This window comes from Barbus barbus, assembly GCF_936440315.1.
Source record: "Barbus barbus genome assembly, chromosome: 28".
Taxonomy (NCBI): Eukaryota; Metazoa; Chordata; class Actinopteri; order Cypriniformes; family Cyprinidae; genus Barbus; species Barbus barbus.
This window is the reverse complement of record NC_136756.1, coordinates 17,345,305-17,367,535: the sequence shown is the minus strand read 5'-3', so window position 1 is coordinate 17,367,535 and position 22,231 is coordinate 17,345,305. Positions and strand designations below refer to the sequence as shown.

Here is a 22,231-nt window from a genome sequence, read left to right as displayed (position 1 = left end):
AGCCTACACGCATTTGTGAGAAAATCGGCCTGCACGCATTTGTGAGAAAATCGGCCTGCACGCATTTGTGAGAAAATCAAGCCAAGTTTTCTCATAAAAAGGCAAATCAGCTCGTTATTATACCGCGGCAGCGGTCGCGGCAGTCGTCGTGTGAAGCCCTCTTAGTGTGAAGACCAAAGAGTGTAAAGACCATCGACTCTACCGTGCGACTCCACCGGGCAGGGACACCGGCAAGGGATAGTAGTAGCTTTTTATTTAATTTTTTCATTGATATGTTTATTATTGAAATGTTGTTGTTATATGCATGTGTTAATTTTATTTAATTTCTTTATTTTCTTAAATATGTGGGTAGATAGTATTTATAGAGTTGTAACTTTTTAGTTTTAGTTACTTTTTCTTATTTGTAAGTCGCTTTGGACAAAAGCGTCTGCTAAATGACAAAAGTAAAAAAGTAAAGAGTGTAAAGACCATCGACTCTACCGTGCGACTCCACCGGGCAGGGACACCGGCAAGGGATAGTAGTAGCTTTTTATTTAATTTTTTCATTGATATGTTTATTATTGAAATGTTGTTGTTATATGCATGTGTTAATTTTATTTAATTTCTTTATTTTCTTAAATATGTGGGTAGATAGTATTTATAGAGTTGTAACTTTTTAGTTTTAGTTACTTTTTCTTATTTGTAAGTCGCTTTGGACAAAAGCGTCTGCTAAATGACAAAAGTAAAAAAGTAAAGAGTGTAAAGACCATCGACTCTACCGTGCGACTCCACCGGGCAGGGACACCGGCAAGGGATAGTAGTAGCTTTTTATTTAATTTTTTCATTGATATGTTTATTATTGAAATGTTGTTGTTATATGCATGTGTTAATTTTATTTAATTTCTTTATTTTCTTAAATATGTGGGTAGATAGTATTTATAGAGTTGTAACTTTTTAGTTTTAGTTACTTTTTCTTATTTGTAAGTCGCTTTGGACAAAAGCGTCTGCTAAATGACAAAAGTAAGTAAAGTAAAAGTAAATGAGTCTCACAGTTGTAACACACAATACATATATTTGTCCATACCTCTGCATTTTCTCTCAAATAGAGTTTTGCATTTGCAAATCACTTTGCGTTTGTTTAAAAGTCAAGTTTTTCTTTGCAAAGCAGATTGTGTTTATTTGCAAAACACTGGATTTGTTTGATGAATATTGGCACAAAATTCGCTCCATAATCCTGTGGCAAAAGCACAAGTGGTGTGCAATTGACGCATAAAAGGTAAATAATATATTAAATATATTTCATCACCTATATCACAGAAGGACTAGAAAACAACTCAAGTAATGCATGAGAACAGCATTAGTCTCATGCTTAGCTCTTAGTCTTATTGAAAGACAGCTGCCATGCTAAAATGAATGAGTTTAATCAATCTCATTCAGCTGTAACGAATGTGAAAGAACTGCGAGAGAGAGAGAGAGAGAGAGAGAGTGTTTCGTATGTATGTGTGTGTGTGTGTGTGTGTGTTGGCGGTTTCTCACACAGCTTCCCTTTCATTCTTTCTCCACCCATCAGGCGGCCGCTCAGCATCTGTGTGTAAGCGGATCAGAGTTGAACCCATTGCGGGAAACAGCAGCAGGCTGAGCGCCGCTGTCAACGACCACTGACTCCAAAATTTGACTTTATTTCTGTCTCCAGTATTCAGTCTGTAGCAGGTTCAGGTAGGTGGTTGGTTGGTTGGTTGGATTTATTGTTGTTTAATATGTAGTAGGCTAAATATGATTTTGTATATTGGGGAGTCACCTTTGCGAAGCACTATTTAATACAGCCATAATCTAAGCCAGACACGCGCACCGAGTCTCGGGAATTCACATATTCCTTAAAAGAACTGTGTGTTTACATTTTAGGGATAGAAAACAGATTTGTTTTATTTGTTTTGTTTTCAGCATTTGTTCATTAAATAGTTCTCCAAGCTTTAACGTATGACCATTTATCTTTGTTATGCATACAAATATAATCAAAACAAGAAAGAATTGTGCACTTAAAAAGTAGACAACGATCATAGAGGACAATCGGTTTGATGACATTTGTTTAGGGATATTGACAGTCAGCTGAAAAATGCATAGCATTTTGAAGAATAAGTTAGACATAAATATGAAAATAAATTTAAAAAGGTCATTCTCGTTGCATAAATAAAAATCCATTAATAATCATTATCATTAAATATGATTAATAGATTTTTGAACGTACTAGTTAGAAAAACTATTTTTTTTAAAATGGTCATAGATGACAAATCGACGTTGTGTAAATTTTATTGTTTATTGCTCCATTTAATCATTGTTAATAAAGTAATTAACATCCTTTTCTATAGTGTAATAGTTTTTAGTTATTATTGTGTAAAATTAATAATTCTGCATACTGGTTATGCAAACATAATAGCTACTCTGTATCTGACGTAAAAAAAAAACAACAAAAAAACAGTATTGGTCGAGAACTATGTAATGCATGAAAACAAACGTGCGTCCTGTCAGTGTTTCAGTGTTTCTCCGGGTTCAGAGAATGGACCGCTTAATTGTGGCTGTGACAGTCTAAATAAATCAGTCTGTGCTGGCCTCGATTCTCTATCGACCCAAATAAATAGATTGGGCTGAAATTAATTGGCAGCTTCTCTCACTGTCTCCCTCTTGGCATGCTGTCAGTCACAAATAGTCCCGCAGTGCACGCGCTATTTTTGTTTCAGTCTACAGGAAACCGCACAATGCGATGACAATAGTCTCTCTTTGAAGCGTCGGTCCATTTGAAAGCGCGCGCGCTTGTGTAAATGCTGCTGAGGGGTCAGGACAGTCCGTGTTATCGCTCCGGTGCTCCTGACGTAAGCGACTGCCATTGGAAACATTCTGCCGGTCGCTCTACCAGATGAATGAAATTCCCGGAATGCATACGCTAGCCACCTGCCTGTTGGTCGCTGCTGTTTCATACTGGTACAGCAGCGAGCTTCTGACAGCGCTCGGTCTGTTTATTTCAGACATGCCGGAACCCGAGGGGAATCGTCGGTCACCGCAAGGTGTCCCTTACACCGACCTGCCGCACATCATCAACGCCGACGGACTGCACTTGTTCTGCCGTTACTGGGAGCCCGACAGTCCTCCGAAGTAAGTGCGAGACATGCATATGCAAAACATACAGATTAGGTCAGGCCTCTTGGGATAAAGCGAAAGATCCTCCCGTTACAGCTTCCGGTAGAGCAGGACGAGAGGCTGATAAGCGTTTACGGATGTTTCCTTACGGAGATTATTTTTAGCCCACTTTCAAGAGCCTGCCTTTTACTTTCCAGCACCTCTATACTTTAAAACGCGACACGCATTCTAAACTACAAACAGGCTATTTCGGTAAACGTTAACAGTGGGTTGATCCGCGGTTCTCCGCGAGGTTCTCTTTTATCACTTTTGCAAACTGCTGGCCCATCACAGGATGTCTAAACTGGTGAGTGAGGAAATAGACAAGGGCAGTTTCTTGTAAAATCATGTATTTAAAGGTGCAGTTAGGAATGTATAAATGTACTGCGAAATAAAAATTTCACACCTAAACTCACAAAAGAATTGTTTTAATGTTTCATTACAATACAAATAATTTAGCCTATATATATACACACACAGCAAATTTAAGTGTTAAATTCACACTCGCAGTGTATATTTTAACACTTTTTCGGGTTTATATAGGTCCACACTAAATTGAGTTAAACTAACACTTGAAATAGTGTTACTTTTTTAACACTTCATAGAGTTAAAACAACACTGTATGTGGTAACCATTAACACTAATTTGGTGTAAAAAAGGAGGGAAAACACTAATAGTGTCAAAACTACACTAGGTGTGTCAATAACTTAACACCAAGGGAGTTATTTCCAGACTAATATAGTGTTCATATTAACCCTGATTTGTCATTAAATGTGATCTGCATTCAGTTCAACTACAAATGAATGTGTATATTCAATAACAGCCAACACGTTGTATCAGTTTGAACCTTTATTTTCAAAAACTTAGAACACTTAATACAAATTCACCATCATATCACACGTGTGAAGTCTGCAGGTCAAAAGACCTGTAAAACTTAAAAATGCTGGCTGTTAGAAGTACTCTCAACTTAAAATATATTTGTAATTAAAATACATGATGCTCTGAAAAATGTTGTCAAAAGTTTGTCAATGCTTTGCATGCAATTCATTTACTCTTGGCAACTCACTGGTATGGACTAGTGTAGCAGGAAGATAAAGACATTGAAAAGGACCTGCTCAACAGGTTGAAAACATAGTGGACTTAAGAGTTCAATAGTACTCAAGGAGCTGGTTCCTTCAGAAGGGATGAGAAGCTTGTCCGACCACATGGTGATCCTGCCTTTGATCCTTCTCAGTACCATGGCAGGTCCTCCCTCTGACGGAGATGGGTTTCAATACTGGTGCAGGTGCAGGACTGTAAACAGCAAAAACTAAAATTTGTTTAAAGAAAAAGTGGAAAAAGTTAATTACTCTTTGCAACAATGAATGTATAAACTTTGATGATGAAATGTACTTTAAAGGGTTAGTTCACCCAAAATGAAAATTCTGACATTTACTCGCCCTCATTGTGTTCCACGCCCGTAAGTCTTTTGCTCATCTTACAAAAGTGAATATACTTTAGTGAAAACAGAGATTTATGTCCATCCATTGAGTCCACACAGCTACCACTTTGATGCTTCAAAAAGTTCATAAAGAGAGTGTAAAATTAATCTATAGGAATTGATCAGTTTTGTTCAAATTTTCTGACGAGACATGGTTATTTTATTGAAATTAGGCTTCCATTCACAAACCGTGATCAGCAAACAAACAGTTCCTGTGAAAGTTCCTTCACTTCATTCAAAACAGTTCCTTCCATTTACCATATCTGATGTGTGTTGATAAATGTTTGTGAATAAAAAGCCTAAATTCAATATGTTCATCATACAAAGCGATCAAGTCTCTTCAGGAAATATAGAATAAAATTACTCAATTCATGTGGATTAGTTTTACAATCCTTTTATGAACTTTCTGAACCATCATAGTGGTATTTGTGTAGACTGTCAATGCAGCGACAGAAATGTTAGGAATGACATGAGGGTGAGTACATGACTACTTGGATTTCAGTAAATTAACCCTTTCATCAAAACAAAAAACAAACTTTGCAACAGTATTGTGAGTTTTACCTTATGGAAGTGCACAAGTTTGCCTCATCTTAATTTTCATCCTCATCACTATTGTTTTTCCAGGGTGTCTTGGACTATCTGATTAAACATGACAACAATACAAGTGACAACTTAAGACTAGTAAAATGATGGAAGGGAATAATTACACAGACAAATCAAATGTTAAGAAAAACATGCATGCATACCTGTTAGCCTTAGCATCTATGCTAAAGCTTTTGCTGGCTGATGCCTATTGATTTTGCACTGCTCTGTCTCTTTATGGTCAACTGAAAAGAGTGAATACTTGTGGAGGATCTTGAGGGTGACTAAGAGAAAAGCAAAATAATTTCATGACTTATGTCTGTCAAGGCTTAATTCATACAGGGCTACAGATAAACCTTTTACACTATCATATTATGGATGCCTTCAAAGAATGTGTGAAGTGTTAATATACAGGTGCATCTCAATAAATCAGTAATTCAACTAAAATTGTGAAACTTGTGTATTAAATTCAGTGCACACAGACTGAAGTAGTTTAAGTCTTTGGTTCTTTTAATTGTGATGATTTAGGCTCACATTTAACAAAAACCCATAAATTCACTATCTCAACAAATTGGAAAATGGTGACATGCCAATCAGCTAATCAACTCAAAACACCTGCAAAGGTTTCCTGAGCCTTCAAAATGGTCTCTCAGCTTGGTTCACTAGGCGACACAATCATGGGGAACCATGAACCACAGCCTTGTGATGATTGTCAAGCAAAATCGACTCAAGAATTTGGGTGAACTTCACAAGGAATGGACTGAGGCAGGGGTTAAGGCATCAAGAGCCACCACACACAGACGTGTCAAGGAATTTGGCTACAGTTGTCGTATTCCTCTTGTTAAGCCTCTTGTACAGACAACATCAGAGGCATCTTACCTGGGCTAAGGAGAAGAACTGGACTGTTGCACAGTGGTCCAACGTCCTCTTTTCAGATGAGAGCAAGTTTTGTATTTCATTTGGAAACCAAGGTTCTAGAGTCTGGAGGAAGGGTGGAGAAGCTCATAGCCCAAGTTGCATGAAGTCCAGTGTTAAGTTTCCACAGTCTGTGAGGATTTGGGGTGCAATGTCATCTGCTGGTGTTGGTCCATTGTGTTTTTTGAAAACCCACGTCACTGCACCCGTTTACCAAGAAATTTTGGAGCACTTCATGCTTCCTTCTGCTGACCAGCTTTTTAAAGATGCTGATTTCATATTCCAGCAGGATTTGGCACCTGCCCACACTGCCAAAAGCACCAAAAGTTGGTTAAATGACCATGGTGTTGGTGTGCTTGACTGTCTGGACTTCTCTTAGTCACCCTCAAGAAAGAAATTGGAAGTAGGAAGTTGACAGCCTCCTATCACAGGAAGGAAGTGAATACTTTTTTTTTTCTCTCTCTCTCTCTCGAAGTCCCTTATTTGGTTCTTTTGCTTGCATGCAATTTAGATATAAAACATGGATAACATCTAGAAAAATATTTACAAAAGGAAAATGACAACAACCTGCGGCAAATATAGTTTCCGATGGGCTTAAATGGGTTAAATATGAGCCTAAATCATCACAATTAAAAGAACCAAAGACTTAAACTACGTCAGTCTGTGTGCATTGAATTTATTTAATACACTAGTTTCACAATTTGAGTTGAATTACTGAAATAAATGAACTTTTCCATGACATTCTAATTTGAGATGCACCTGTATTTAAGTGTTGATATACTTACCCTCAGGTATATGCCAGCAGAAACACTTTCTTCTGGACATCTTAAATGTAGCTGCCTTCAGTTTGTGTCCTCCCGCTGTCTGTGTCTTTTAACTGAAAAGTAATTTTAACATGAACACAGACCTTATTTATTGTTTTATATGTAAGTAAAACCTCAGTGATTTAAAAGCAAATAGAAAAACTTTGAAACAAGCCCTATGGACATTTTATCAGCTTAAGCTTGGTTGCTATATGACTGGTTTTAATTAGTTAATTTCTAAGCAGTAGCACTTCATTGAGAAAAACTTGGAATACACAATCCTTAAGCAGTTCCACAAATTTCTTCACTCATTGATATTGAAACGTCACCAGCATGACGACAGCTTTTGGTCAAGAAAAATGCAAAGAGTCGTTCATTTTAAATAAAGTCCAGCGAGCAGCTTCAGAAGCTCCATTCATCATCTCTCAAACGATAATGTAATGTAAACAAACTTGTACGAATCACGCACATCAGACGCATCTCTGGTGTTGGAACGGTTCATTTCATACGCGTCCAAAATATAGTTCAGCAAAACGCTGGATTACATGATCGTCCTCTGCAATGTATTTTGGAGAAGAGTGTAGATGAGACTGTAACTTGATTAACATTATCCAAAATAGCGCGCGCGATATGCATGTTTAAAAAAAGATTCGCGCCTAACCGTTAGCTGCTCACTTAAGTGAACAGAAAATGACATGGACATGAATCACAGAAAATATCGTGTAAATTTTCACCACAAAATCTAAAATAGTGTCGAATGTTTAAACTAATAAACATCATCTAGTCTTACCTCAATTTGCAAGCTGGCCTCTGGCTGATGTGGTGGTCTGCCGCGAAGTCTAAACAGAAATAATGCCACAATGTTATGGAATTCACAAGATTATTCTAGAATGTGAAATCTTAATATGAAAATTGACAGAATTAAGTCCTTAAAATATATATTACCTGTGTTTGATCACTCTCCGCTCCTGGTGATCATCCGCCATTAATCAAAACGGAAATAACGTGCAAGACCGGAAATAGGATCAACTCATCACCAGTGTCAATTGTCAACTCTCAGTATTAACGCTGACTCTGAATACTGATTTACACTGCAAGTGTTCATGTCGTTCAAATCAACACCAGAATCAACACTTTTTTAACACTGGAAAATCAACACCATAAAACAACTCTAGACAACACTGGAAATTTTGCTATATATATATATATATATATATATATATAAATGCCGTTTCAAATGCATTTTTAACTATGTTGTCATATGAACAAGTGAGTAATGTTTTTAAGTTTCATGAACAATAAACTTGAGGAACACTGAAAGTAATGATAACTTGTCTTGTAATTGGGTAAATGATTAAGTGAATTCAATGAGGGATTCAAACTGACAGGCTAACTCCAGCTGCTTAAGCTGTATCTGAAATCGCTTCAATGCTGTTCACTTCTTTCCTGTGGCCTCATGATAGTAAAGTGTCCATCTTGGAATCTTTTCGGAAAATGGTAGTAGGTCATCCAGGCACTTTTTACCTACTTTTTCAAAGAATAATTGTGACATATGTGACATACTCTTTTAATGTATGCCTACGTTTTTTTTGTCCTATTGTATAGCATATTTGTATGCATGATGAATCTTTTTGTTCATAAATAACACTGGACAGACTGTATACCCTACTGCTGATATATGCTGGAAGCACTGAAAAAATGAACAATATTTGGAGAAACAACATTATATTGATGCAAACAGATGTGAAATGAAGACTCCAGACATATCTTCTAGAAAAGCTGTTTTATTTTATGCAGAGCTGGTCGTTTCCTCATTGGGTGTCGCCCTGTTGACATCACATGCCGTGCAAATTAACTGACTTATTAATAATAATATATCTACTTTATAGAGAATTTGTATCTTACAGGCAGTGCCTGCTTTCTCTCACAATGTTTTTTAAGTATAAATCCAGTTTCTTATAAACACTATCTTGTTAAATGACTATATCATCCTGAATTACTTATCTGGTTATAGTAAATGAGGAAGGGGCCCACCCAGTTTCTGTGCTGAAGGGAATGTCTTGGTTTCCATGAGTCGAAAGCCCCTGCTCATGGCTCCTTTATGACCACTTATAGACACACACTCTCACAGTACAGATCTGCGATACTTTTCTAGTGTCATCTGCTGTGGTTCTTCTGAGTAATTATAAAAATAGGTCATTTTTTGAGCATATGGGTTTGTCAGATGCTTCTATATAGCGAACTGCACACATTCAGACAGGCAGTGTTTGTGTGGCTGTCAAACAGGTCAAGCTCTCTATGCCTACTTTTACAGAGCTGTTGTTTTGCCATCAGCTATTCACCCTGAAGTGGCCATGGTGCGGCCCAGGGGAGCATGCCGTTACCATAGTAACCACCTCTTCCCCTCTCTCAGACTAATTTGATCTCTAATGCTTGTCAGCAACAGTGTATATGACAAGAGTGTGTGTGTGTATCTGTAAATGTTTATTGGCATATATAATAAGAGTAAACTAATAAACCACAAAACCATGTGATCTTCAGTGAAATGTTATAAAACCACAAATATTTTGTTTTGGGATTTGGAAGATGTAGCTTTTCCCATGTGACTGAATGGGAAAGATTCAGAGCGGCTAATGTGAAGCTAATGCAGACATGTTTATATCAGACATCTGAAGGAATGCTACCAGGGTCCCCTCTGCTGCACTCTGTCATTCTGTTTATGGTGAAATATTTAGCCTGTTTGATCACTTGAAGGTTCTGTGTCTGTTTACTAGCTGTTTAGAAACATCTCAGCTTAGGGCAGTAGGACATGGAAATTACTGAATGCTTCGCATCATGCTACAATAAACTGATCCAATATGTATGTTTTTTTTTGTATTATGTAACATCATCTGAATGAGGCCAAATAACCCAATTTCCAATCCCACCTTTTTACACGTTTAGTGTAGACATTTTATTGTAAATGTAGGCTAAAGGTCATTGCACACTGAGTCTTTTTTCCTCTCGAATTGGTTGTGAACCTCCTAGCACTCACTCAGTGAAATCTACACCAAACCAACCTTTGAAAGTAAACATGAACGTAGTAAGGTGGTCTGTTGGAAGTTCCACTTAAAGGAACTGTTATGACAGACGCAGCTGAAGTGGCAAACTGTTTACACTGAGTTCACCACTTCACTGCTTGGTTTAACATTTAACAGAACTACTCTGCTTACAGCCCAGACATCATCTCACAATGCCACTGTACAGTCGCTTACATGGACATGTCCAGTGCTGATGCCACCAGATGCAGCCAGAGAAAAAGGAAGTGGGTGAAAGTTGAAAAGACCACAGTAGCCCATTGTATGACCCCAGTAATGATTGACAGATCACTTAACAGATAAGCTGGGCATTGAACCCATGCAAAGGGAATTGAAAAACACTCATACACAGTCCGACAAACCGTGTCATGCCGGTCAGTGTGGTCCATCCTATTCTGTCTAATGGCATTTGGAGAAGAATTCCTCTACCAAACATGGATATTTATATAGCTGTTAGAGCAGTGCCAAATTACACACACAAATTTGGCCCTCACAAGTACAGCCAAAACTGTACAGGCGCACAGAATTTCATTATATGTTTAACTCTGCTCTGCCCTTGATGATTGTTACTTTGTAATTTAACTACTTTAGATCTATTTTGGAATTCCAAAAACGTGCACACACACACTCTAGCAAACACACACACACACACACACACACACACAAACACACAGTAGTCTCTCTGTCTGCCTCGCAAACTGCATTCTCAGGGTTCAAGGACAAAAGCGTTTTGATCTAAGGATGATCAGAACCACAAACACTTCCATTTAATCTTGCACCAAGTTACCAGCTCGTAGATTGAGACGAGAGGCTTTATTTTAGTAAATACATTTCTGAGTATGACAGAGGAATGGATAGAAAGAATAGCAGACTCTCCAAATAGAAGTAAAGATGCCCACTCTCAGTCCTCTGAGACCATGTGAGTCCATTATACATTTACAAAGACTCTTTTTGTTACTGATTAGAGGCTGCACTGATTATAGCAAATCTGCACAAGTTTGGACCTAATAAAGCTATTCCCATTCTCTCTCTCGCTCTCTTTTTCCTTCCTCTCTTTATGCCTTATTTTTTCTGGGTTTTAGTGTGTATGCTGCTAATGAGCATATCTTGATATTCTGGTGGGAGACTGTTAGTAGGATGTGTCTGTATTTCTCATGTGTTGGGAAACTGAGAAACAGTTCTCAATAATACCGGTATAAATATACCAGAACCGAATGACTTTTGCTTCTGTTAACGTTTATCGCACGTGCAGTTTCCAATGCATACTGAAAACATTTTGACCAAGTTTCCTGCACTAGTTGTCATGAGAAATCAGGTCCCCTATTAGGACTTCAGGCAATCCCATTGGCTCAAAGAACTTTTAATGGGTACTCTCTCTAGGGCCTGATTACAATTCGTACTACATTGCATTATAATATGTCATTTAAACTACATTACAATTAATTCGACTTCGAGTCTCAGGTCCGGCAGGAATTGTCGGTGGGGGGAGTGAATGTCCAGCGCTCTCTCCACCTTCAATACCACGACTGAGGTGAGACCCATTAGCAAGGAACCGAACCCCCAACTGCTCCCCGGGCGCTATCAGGTATTAGATAGGTTTAGGGATGTAAAATAAGGGCATGCAGAATATGTGCTTTATAAGTATTAATAAAGAGACAATATGTTAATAATAGGCATGCTAATAAGCAACTAGTTAACAGTGAGAATTGATCCCTGTACTAAAGCATTACTAGAATAAGGTTTTTTTTTTTTTTTAGTGAATCAGAAACATTCAGGGAAACCAATGTAGTCCCGATTCCCAAACAAATGACTCAAAGATAGAGAACTGAAACACAACTTGTGTTGTTACTGACCGGATGTTCATATGACAACATGTAGTTAAAGTTGTACTTTTTTAGCACAGTTTTTTCAGTAGTATTTTAGAAAAATAAATTAATAAAATGTTACCACTTTTTGGTTTGTTTAGTATTGTTGTTTAATAGGTCAATTATTGGATTCCATTTATGTCAAAAAGACTGAAAAGTCTGTGTAAATACACTTTTTTAGAACAAAATTGCTGTAAATGTATACATTATTGAAATTATTTCCTTACAAGTAATAAAAAATGTTATGAAACAGTTCATAATCAGAACCAGCTTTGTTCAATTCTTTAAGAGTTCCCTTCCCAGATCAATAATGTGTGTTTTCCTCCATCAGAGCACTGGTGTTTATTGCCCATGGAGCAGGAGAGCACTGTGGGGGATATGCTGACATTGCTCACAGCCTGACCCAGCATGACATTCTGTTGTTCGCCCACGATCACGGTGAGTGGCAGACTCCTAATCAAATAGCTAAAATCCCCAACACACAGATTTGTTGGTTAGCAACAGTGCAGTAGTGTTTTGGGTGATGTAGGAGGGCGTGCTCTTTATGAGACTGTGAGAGTGTGGGGTGAAAAATGTATTTTACGCCCACATTTGATTCCTTGTAATTCATCCTCCCAGTTTTACTGTCACTTACAACAGATGTTGTGGGCATGGGCATCCAGGGTTTAGAGTGGGGGATGGAGTTGAAAAATGACAGAAATGACATGAAACAAGTAGAGAATACAGAAAAAGCAGGTGCTATGTGTACAGAATGTTAAAGCCATTTTGTGGCAGTGCCATGGTAACTAATGATTCACACAGAGAGACAGCAAGCCACCTTGTGATGAGCAGTTGGGGTTGTGTGAGTGTGTGATTTGACTGTCTGGTGTCTCGGTGTGAGTAATTGGTTCTATTGAAATACAACAAACAGAAACCATTACAGTCAGCCTCTCTCCGTTTGTTTCTTACTCTCGTTCTGTCTCTCTCGTCCTCTAACATGCAGTCTCATGTCTCAGTATGTCTCTATACCACATGCTTTTTGGAATTTCTATTCTGTTTTAATCTATTCTTTTCTATTGTTCCATTATTCATATTATGTTAATTTGCTTGACTAAATGTCATGTCAGTTATATGCCAAAATTTCCTGAGCTCTTCTTTGTGAGCCATTAGCATTGCGCTGTGAGTGACAGCCCTCTTTTATCTCCTGTTTCAAAGGAGAGCTGATATACAAAGACACAGGTGAATGGAAACATATGTTACATGCTTAATTCTCTGTTTTTACTGTCACAGTTGGTCATGGCCAGAGTGAAGGTGAGAGAATGGATATCAAAAACTTCCAGATTTACATCAGAGACGTCCTCCAGCACATTGACATCTTGAAGGGCCGGTATCCCAAGCTGCCAGTCTTCATCATTGGACACTCAATGGTAGGACATATTTTGAAACCAGTTCACCATGTTTTTTCATAAGCGAACAGAGGTCATAGACCTTTCTGTCCTTTGTGTTCACACCTAGAACGATAACTGTAAAGATAACTATATTTGGAACTATATTAGTGTCCACACCAATGATAATGTTCTGTTTATTAAAAGCACATACTGAAGTTTTCTTAAAGGCCACCAGTGTTTATAGTATTGTTATTGTTATAGACAAATAATTCTATATTTTCACTGTCAAAGCTATGATTGTGAGTGAGAGTGAATATATATTAATGTAATTGAAAGAGAGTAGACCGCCAGCATGATCTTTTTCCATAGTTGCATACATGTTATCGAAATTATGGAGCATTTTAATATTTTATTTTACATATTGATTTGTATTGTATTGTATTCATGCAGCTCCAATTTTGGCAGCCACCAACAAGTGTGCAAACGTCTCATTCATATTTACATATTTCCTACATTTATATTAAGATCCTTCCTGAGAAGCAGACATGTCACAAAAGAGATGTTAATATTTTTGGAGGGGCAATTTCTATGCTAACATTTAACTCTCTATTTAAAGCCAACTAAAACGGTTGAAAAAAAATGAAGTAAACTATTTGAACTGTCTGTGAGTCATGGGGTGGAGGACACAGGAAGACTGTTTGCTTTTGATTTGTTGCATTTCCCGTGTTCAGTATGTTAAACCCAAACTGTGCATGACTGAATGTGAACAAAAAATCCAGCCACAAGCTCTTTACCTTTGTTTTTGCTCAACAGTTCCTATTAATAAAACAGACCAGCTGCATACTCAAGAAGCTTCATGAGCCCTATAGACTAGAAATGTTTCTGGATGTACATATCTGCACTGTATTTCTGTGGAACATCACCATCACAAAATCCTAATATTTGTGGGATAGTTATATGGTATAAATATCCCACTGCATGAGAGTCCTGGTGAAGAAATCCTTCATCTAAAGTTAGTATCCATAATGCACCACTCTCCTGTTCCTTCAGTGCAGATTCTAACTTTAAATAATAAATTGTGTTTCTGCTGCTCTCCTTCTCTCTTCCTTTTCCTTTACTGTAATTTAGTTTTTCCCCTCATTTACTCTCTAATCTAGTATCTTATGTAATACCAGGATGTTTGGTCCTTATATAATCAGTCTTTAATAAGAAATATGGAAAATTAAATGATTTTAAACATGCTTCCTGAAAAGATATGTGCAATTAGGTGTGTCTTGGTACCTCCAGTTGTGGGACTATGCGTCCTTATACTTTTCACTTCCTGAGACCTGAGGAACTGAAGCTACTGGCTGAATAAACATTTGCTTTCCTATCACATGTTTAGAGATGAAAATGATCAGTGTCATATAATAACGTACGTGCGTGCGTGCATGTGTGTGTGTGTGTGTGTGTGTAAAGGAAGGGCACGTAAAAATGTAAGCTGTTGTGAGTGTAATTATCTGTGTGTTTGAAACTTTACTCCCAGTTACTCCCAAGGATGCAAAAATTCCAAATTAAAAAGCAATTACCTTATATAAACAAATCAAAGCAGACCACCTATTTTCTTGATGAAGCTTTTAGTGTTAGTGTGCATTTGTAGTGTGTCTAAACTGAGTGTGTGTTTGGGTTTGTATGTCTAGACTAAAAGCGTTTGTGTGTGAGTGCGTAACTTAAAACGGCCCATTATTGGAGTCTCTTAGAAATGTGGTGGGAACTGTTCTTTAATCTCTCCACCTCTTTTGAATCCTGGCCTCTACTCATGCATATTCATAGATAGGAAACTAGATGAAGAAAGCAGAGAAGCAGAGCATCAGAAAATTACAAATTAGGGGCTTCTTACTTTGATTTACCCATGTGAGGATGGAAAACATGTTTATTGTTGAATTAAGAGTATATATCATTCATTCAGTGTATAACCAATAGAATATTAATACAAGGTTTTTAAAATTTCTGATACCAGGAACCCCGAAATATGGTGTTCAGTTTGCGATGGACTCCCTTCCTAAAATACAGAGACGGCTATACTTTAAAGTATACAAAACCCAAAAATAGAGCATGATATGATAAACTAACATGCTGTTTACAAAATTAAATTAAATAATCACAATTAATAATAATTAATGATTTTTTTTTTACAAAGCAGAATTAAACCATAATATCATAAAATATATTCTTGGACCCTAGTTTGAAAACCCTTGTGATAAAAGAAAATAACCAGTAATGGAAATTATTATTATTATTTTTTTACTGTGGAATATACAAGTATATGCGATGAATTATTAAGTACTCTACAACTAAACTACTATATATATTGCTGTTTTCAATAACATGACTGGGTCTGTTTGTTTTACTACAGGGAGGGGCCATTTCCATTCTGACCACCTGTGAGAGGCCGCAGGATTTTGCCGGTGTGGTACTCATAAGCCCCATGGTTCAAATGAATGCTGAATCTGCTACACCCTTCAAGGTAAAAAGTCAATGAACACGCTATATTCTTCTTTCTCCCCAATTGTTTGCATTTAACACCCACCACAACTGAAACATGAGGCTGTAAATTAGATCTGCTGCCCCCTGTAGTCAGACTGTTAAATGCAATCAAATAACAATAGCTTTCAAATGTCAGCTGTCAAATAACAGCAGTAGAGCTCTCAGCGGTGTGGCAGACAGCAGAGATTTCTCTATTCAGTCAATCTCTGCCTCTCATCATATGTCAACTATGAACATGTTCCAATTGAATTTAACGACATAATACATAATGCCGTTTTTGGATCAGTATTTGATCTAAAGCAATAACAATCATACATTTTCGGTGTAGATTAAGTCCAGGGCCATTGCCTGTTTATTCAGTATGTGAACATTTTTAATTTTTGTTATCTGTTAATTTGTAAATTTGAGAATGTTTCTATTACGTTTTGAAAATATGTCAATTCTGTAATTCAGTATTTGGTGTGACAGAAATACTACAGTTCTCTGTAGTAAATCGTCAGTATCTGTGGATTTTTGGATTCTTTGCAGGTTTTCATGGCAAAAATTCTAAACCGCTTGACTCCCAAACTCTCTCTTGGTTCGATCGAGTCAAAATGGGTGTCACGGGATCCCAAACAGGTACAGGAATCTATGTCAAAGGTCTTCTGTAGAAGTAGGGCAATGCATATGTGTGTAAATTTCAAACTGACAGTTAGTGTTTGAATAGGGCTAAGTAGACAATCTGGCAGGGTTGTTTATAATGTTTGCTGTTAAAACCGTATTTACACAGTAAACCTACTCTTTCAGACTGAAGCATATACGTAGTGATAACATATGAATGTCATTTTCTTCATAGCTTGGGTCTGGAATACTGTTACGTCCACAGAAACAGCTGGTTCCATTTATTCAGCCATAATACACAACATAAACATCATACAGTCACTTACTGTTCATTGTAATTGTTCAAATCCTCAGGTTTATTTTACTATGTTTACTGAGTATAGTCTTAAAGAGTTACTGTTATATTAGGATCATGTTTGTAATCCTAAATAATCTCCACTTGTCTGTTAGGTGGAGGCATATGACACAGATGAGCTAAATTATCACGGAGGGGTGCGCGTCTCATTCGGAATGCAGCTGATGGAAGCAGCAGCTCGTATTGAGAGAGAATTACCCAATATCACATGGCCCTTCTTCATTCTTCATGGCGATGCCGACAAGCTTTGTGACATCAGAGGCGCTCATCTAATGTACAGTGAGGCCAAGAGCACTGATAAAAAACTGAAGGTGAATCAAACGTGCATAAACATGGACCAAAAAATTCAACATTCTGTCATCATTTGCTCATCCTTTGTGGAACACAAAAGAATATATTTTAAAAAATGTTTCAGAGTTAGTTTTTTCAGGTCCATGCAATAGAAGTCATTGGGGTCTAAAGTTGTTTTGGACCCTGTTGACTTTCAGTATATTAACAAAAACTGTTGAAACATTTTTCAAAATACGTTCTTTTGTGTTCTGCATAAGATTGAATGTTATATAGGTTTGGAAAAACATGAGGGTGAGTAAATGACAGAATTTTTATTTTGGGGTGAGCTATACATTTAACTGCAGAACTCGAGGCTTGACTTGTGAATATGATCTGAGCTGTTGTTGTGCCAGTAGATGTTTTGGATATCACAGGATAACCTGATCCAGATGCACATTCATGCAGTACTCTGAATAAAAACACATATCATAGACCTCCACCAATATTCATGCACACACTGTAAAACAGGAAAAACTACAGCTGTGGTTACTGGAATAGTTCTGTAAAAATACAATGAAAATGTAAACATATTTATGGAACAAACTGCAGTTTAAAACCATAAATAAATAAATTAAATTAAATAGAAAATCCAACAGCCCTTTTCTGTTGAATTTATTTGAGTATTAGCCATGCTTCTACTAAAATGTGTTTTGTACCTTTAACATACACTGACGAACACCTTTTTTACTTCCAAAATTTATTAGCATTTACTGTAAAAATTACATGAAATGTAAGGTTACATCTATATTACAGTTTTTCCCTGTATATAGTAAGGAAACTGTTATAGTAAGTATTTACTGTTATTTACTGTGCTATTTTTAGTCTTTTACAGTTAAAATGATGTTGTATAGTTTATGCCTTCCTAACCCACAGATCTCTATGTGTTTTTGTGACCAACAGGTATATGAAGAAGCCTACCATGCCCTACATCATGACTTACCTGAAACAATTGAGTCTGTCTTAAAGGAGGTGAGCACCTGGATCCTGGAGAGACTCCCCAGCCCTCATGGGTCTTAGCTGTCAATAACCACATGCACACTTGCCTAAGCACCGCCCTCGACTGAATCTTTCATCTCTCCTGACAAAGAGATGTCTGATTGCACTACATGCCAACAAAACTACTCTCATTCTAATCTACCTAGGTGATAACATAAATATGTCTAGGTAGATGCACTAGTAGCGGCTGTTTCTAGGGCCACTATACGTGAGCCGTCTGCCATATTCATAAGCCTGTATGTCTGCAACCGTAGTTATACACGTATATGAATATCTATATCTGCAATAGACTTCAGCAGATGATTTTGCTAAACTAACACAATACAACAAGACAAAGCCGACATTTAAAATTTACTATAGTTTAAAAACCTATAATGTTGAGTTAATACAAACACAAACTAACACATTCTAACCTGTGAATGTAAGAATCCAATTTCTTTAGGAATTTAAATTTTGGCGGTTTTTATATCTAGAGGCTGCTCAATGTTGTGGCATCTTGAAACTTCACTGTTCAAAGATGGCAGAGGCGTCTACATGCTTTGAGCGGTCGAACGTGCCGTCTACCTTTACATATTTATGGGTAATAAGAGGTCATTAGTAAATGACCTTTGACCTAGAGATCCAATTAAGCTTTTAATATGGTCAGTAAGGGTTCTGGGGGAGTTTATATTCCCTGTTCAATTTAAAAGGCATCAGCACTGCGGGGCATGGCTTGTGCATTACCATAGCAATCATCATGAGGAAATATAATGGACCCGGTTGCCCTCGGTGCTGAGCTATTGTTTGTGTTGCCACAGTAATAGAACACAGCTGCAGTCTGTGCCTTGTGATGTCCACTGCTCATAAGAGGTGCAGTGCTGCCCCCGCTGGACAACAACGGTACTGCATTATGCTGTGCCAGTTACCAAGGCAACTCAACCTTATATTGCATATGGCTTGGCAGAAAAACAAACTGAACCTACAGAATGAGAATATGGTAATGCTTTGAGACATTCAAAGAGCAAAATGTCTGCTAGGCAAATGTAACATTGCACTCGAAGAGATGAATTAGATGATCTCTACAGACACTAGATCTATGCAGGAGATTCCACAGATACCGATATATACACTATATACAGTATATACCCACAATAAGGAGAATTGGAAAGGTTGTTTTTTTGTCTGTTCTAAATTTGTTTTTGTGGTTTGACTGTTTCAAACATCTCAGACTGTTCCATTCCTTGGAGTAAGTGGGGCGGTAGCTGTTCTGCAGCTGGATTTACTTAATATGAAACCTATTTACAGCTGATTCTTTCTTATGGGCTTTGGAATTGTAATATCTTATTCCTTTATTTTTACAAGCATTTTGTTACTTTGACTACTTTATTATTAATAAATATGTTACTGTTGAAATTATAAGATGTTCACATTAGCTTTTGATCTCATTGTAGACCTCAGGGTGCACATGGGGTATGTAGCTCTAAAACAACATGAAATTGTAAAAGGTCAGTCGTTCACACCAGCTTAACATTTAACGCGACTGTTTTGATTCAGACAAAGGAAGGATTTGTTACAGAGATTCGTCTGTAATCCTCAAAGGCATGTTTTCAATGAATGTAGATCAATGAAGGTTTTATTGAATGTGTCACATTTTTAATGGAAGCAACAAGCAAAAACTTTCTCTCGCTTTGATTGATTTAGATCAGTTAGTAATAATACTACTATCTGTGGTGAGCAGAAAGGAAATGTCCAGCAAAAGATTGTGAATAGTGTGCATGTTTGTAAAGAGATTATGTAGAGAGAAACTACTTTGGATGTTTGTTTCACACGTAAAGCATTTTATCATGTATCTTGTCTCCCAATCATTTGAAATGGATCACTTGTACATGAAATGTGTGTAACACTTCTTATGAGAATTTGTAGAATAACTAAATCTTTATAAGTGATAATCCTCTGTGACTTTGACTGTTTCTTTAACTGTTATAAAATCTTCCCAAGGTGGAAGTACTTGGAGCACTGCGATTGGAGGAGAGGCTAATATTCTCAAGGACATTATCTTTACATTGGGCAATAATGCATGATTCATTTGGTTTAGAATTGTCCATCTGAGTTGCTTGCCTTTACTATGGCATCTTAAATCCTCTCCTACTGTTGCACTGTCCTGGTAAATGGCACATTTAATATTAAAAGGGTTCTGAATTCTTGCATAAATATTGTAATATATTAAACAGAGAAATTAAACCTATAATGTGATTTAAATAATACTCAGTATGGCCAGTTAATAGTCTCTGAATTGTAAAGTCTGTAAAATAATAAATTTGAAATGCTAAACAATAAGTAGTTTCTGTGATTTTTTTATTCTTCAGACTGATCCCAACACAATGGATTTTAGCTTTGCTCCACTGTCTAAAGAAATTCCTTTTTATCTGAATATTTTAATTTTATTTAATTTTATTTTATTGAGTGAATGAGTGAGTGAGTCAGCGAGTGATTTTGTGCCTTTAATGTCTCATGGATATTAACAGATGATCCCACCCCTGTGCCATGACTTGGGTCATATGGTCATGAGTTCTGATTAAGCAGCAAAAATCCCCTAGCTTGAAAAAAAAAAACCTCCTATCCAATGCGACAGAGATTTGTGGTTTAGTCTGGATATAAGTGCCAGAATTAATTATGCCTGGAAAAAATAGTTTATATAGCATCCAGTGAAAATTCATTATAAGGAACTGTTTTAGTAACCAGATAGTGAAAAATTAAATTACACTCTGATTTGTTCTAGAAAACTGTCCTCAGAAGTCATACATCTATCATACCAGTGGGCATGTTTCCCTTGGTGCACCTCTCTCCCAGTTTCTCCAAGGCAACAGGCTTGTGCTTTTAGTGTCAGTCTTTAAACTGTCAGGGAGGCCTAGAGGTAACTGACATATTCACTCAAATTATATGTATATGTATAATATATGTATACACAGAGCTTTGTAGATTACTTACAAATTGTAATCCGTTACCTATTCCAAATTACATGACAAAAATTGTAGTAAGTAACGTAATCCATTACATTACACATTTTAGGTAATGTAATCAGATTACTTTTAACCTAACTCGTTTATCACATTGATTTAAACAGGATAATCTTGTAACATAATGATGAAGTGAGAAAATATATTTCTTTCACTGTAATTAACAACATGAAGTGCATTAAACATTATATTAGCTTACATCAACGTTGCCCAAATTGGGGTTTGTATAGAAACTGCAGGGGATTTGTGAGTTTAATGAAAGGCAAACATGTAATTAAATCATAAAAATGTCAAATTAAAATAAATCACTTCAAAATAACAATAAAAATAATTCACTTACTAAAAAATAAATATTTTGTTTACCTGTGCGCCTTATGACCAACATACACCTTTTCTGTGAACTTGAGTTCTGCCCTAACACAACACTGTTTCCTAATCTTTCCTTAATATTCCTTTAATCATATTATGAAGAGTATTATGATTAAAAAATATAATAAAAGGAAAGTAACCATTCACTTACACCTTTCCTCCATACAATAAAAGTGAATGGTGACTGAGACTAACATCTCCTCCTTGTGTTTCAGAGAAGAAAAAGGGGAACAAATAAAGGTTTGAAACAACATGTTGGTGATGTCAGTTCTCATTTTGGGATGAGCTATACCTTTAAGATGAGAGGAAATCCTCATGTCAAAATTAATTTTCTTTTTTTTTTACTCGGCAGGGGGCGCAAGGGGTACCTCGAGGAAAATGACTGGAGGATTTAAAGGTAGCGTGGCCATGGCAACGGCTTTACCTGCGACCTGAATGAAGACCCGAGAATAGATGGACTGCTCTATATTTACTGACAGGGAACTCCTTCTCTCTTGGCGTGAATGTGTTTCGTGAGTTGTCCATCTGCGATCTTTTGTTCCTTGGAGCCTTTCCAGGAATCGAGTTAGATTGTAGCCTTGCTTGCTGTCAAAGCAACCCAAATCAATCAATTAATCAGCTTTTCTTTTTGATTATAAAAGTTAATAATTTACGGTTGCATATACAACGCATTTAGAATTGATGACTCTACTCGTCTCATATGGAGGTTTCGAACACATCTCCACCGCTGGGCGTTTTGTCATACTTATTTCTTCACTTGTATTTTTGAGAGAGTGTTTCTGTATATTTCTCAACGCCCAGCTCTGCTTGAGGTCAGAAT

General features: G+C 36.9%; 1 protein-coding gene and 1 long non-coding RNA gene across 3 annotated transcripts; one reads left to right on the top strand and one right to left on the bottom strand.

The window, feature by feature from the left end:
* Positions 1 to 1,414: 1,414 nt before the first annotated feature.
* On the top strand, positions 1,415 to 20,360 carry mgll (monoglyceride lipase; the record flags this gene model as incomplete). 2 transcript variants are annotated; one of them, XM_079383336.1, is made up of 8 exons in its annotated part: positions 1,415 to 1,695; positions 3,000 to 3,126; positions 12,204 to 12,310; positions 13,142 to 13,278; positions 15,635 to 15,745; positions 16,294 to 16,383; positions 16,816 to 17,031; positions 17,951 to 20,360. In XM_079383336.1, 7 exons carry the CDS (start codon positions 3,002 to 3,004, stop codon positions 18,065 to 18,067), a joined length of 903 nt encoding a protein of 300 aa, XP_079239462.1. In that variant the 3' UTR covers positions 18,068 to 20,360. The 2 variants fall into 2 exon arrangements, with proteins under 2 accessions (XP_079239462.1, XP_079239461.1); XM_079383335.1 differs by lacking the exon at positions 1,415 to 1,695 and having other exon boundaries at positions 2,891 to 3,126; positions 17,951 to 20,353.
* Positions 3,987 to 7,937, bottom strand: LOC306848661. Its single transcript, XR_013782268.1, has 6 exons — positions 7,876 to 7,937; positions 7,721 to 7,769; positions 6,913 to 7,004; positions 5,377 to 5,496; positions 5,192 to 5,269; positions 3,987 to 4,459 (listed from the first exon to the last, which is right to left on the bottom strand). It is a non-coding gene; the product is annotated as an uncharacterized lncRNA (long non-coding RNA).
* Positions 20,361 to 22,231: the final 1,871 nt, after the last annotated feature.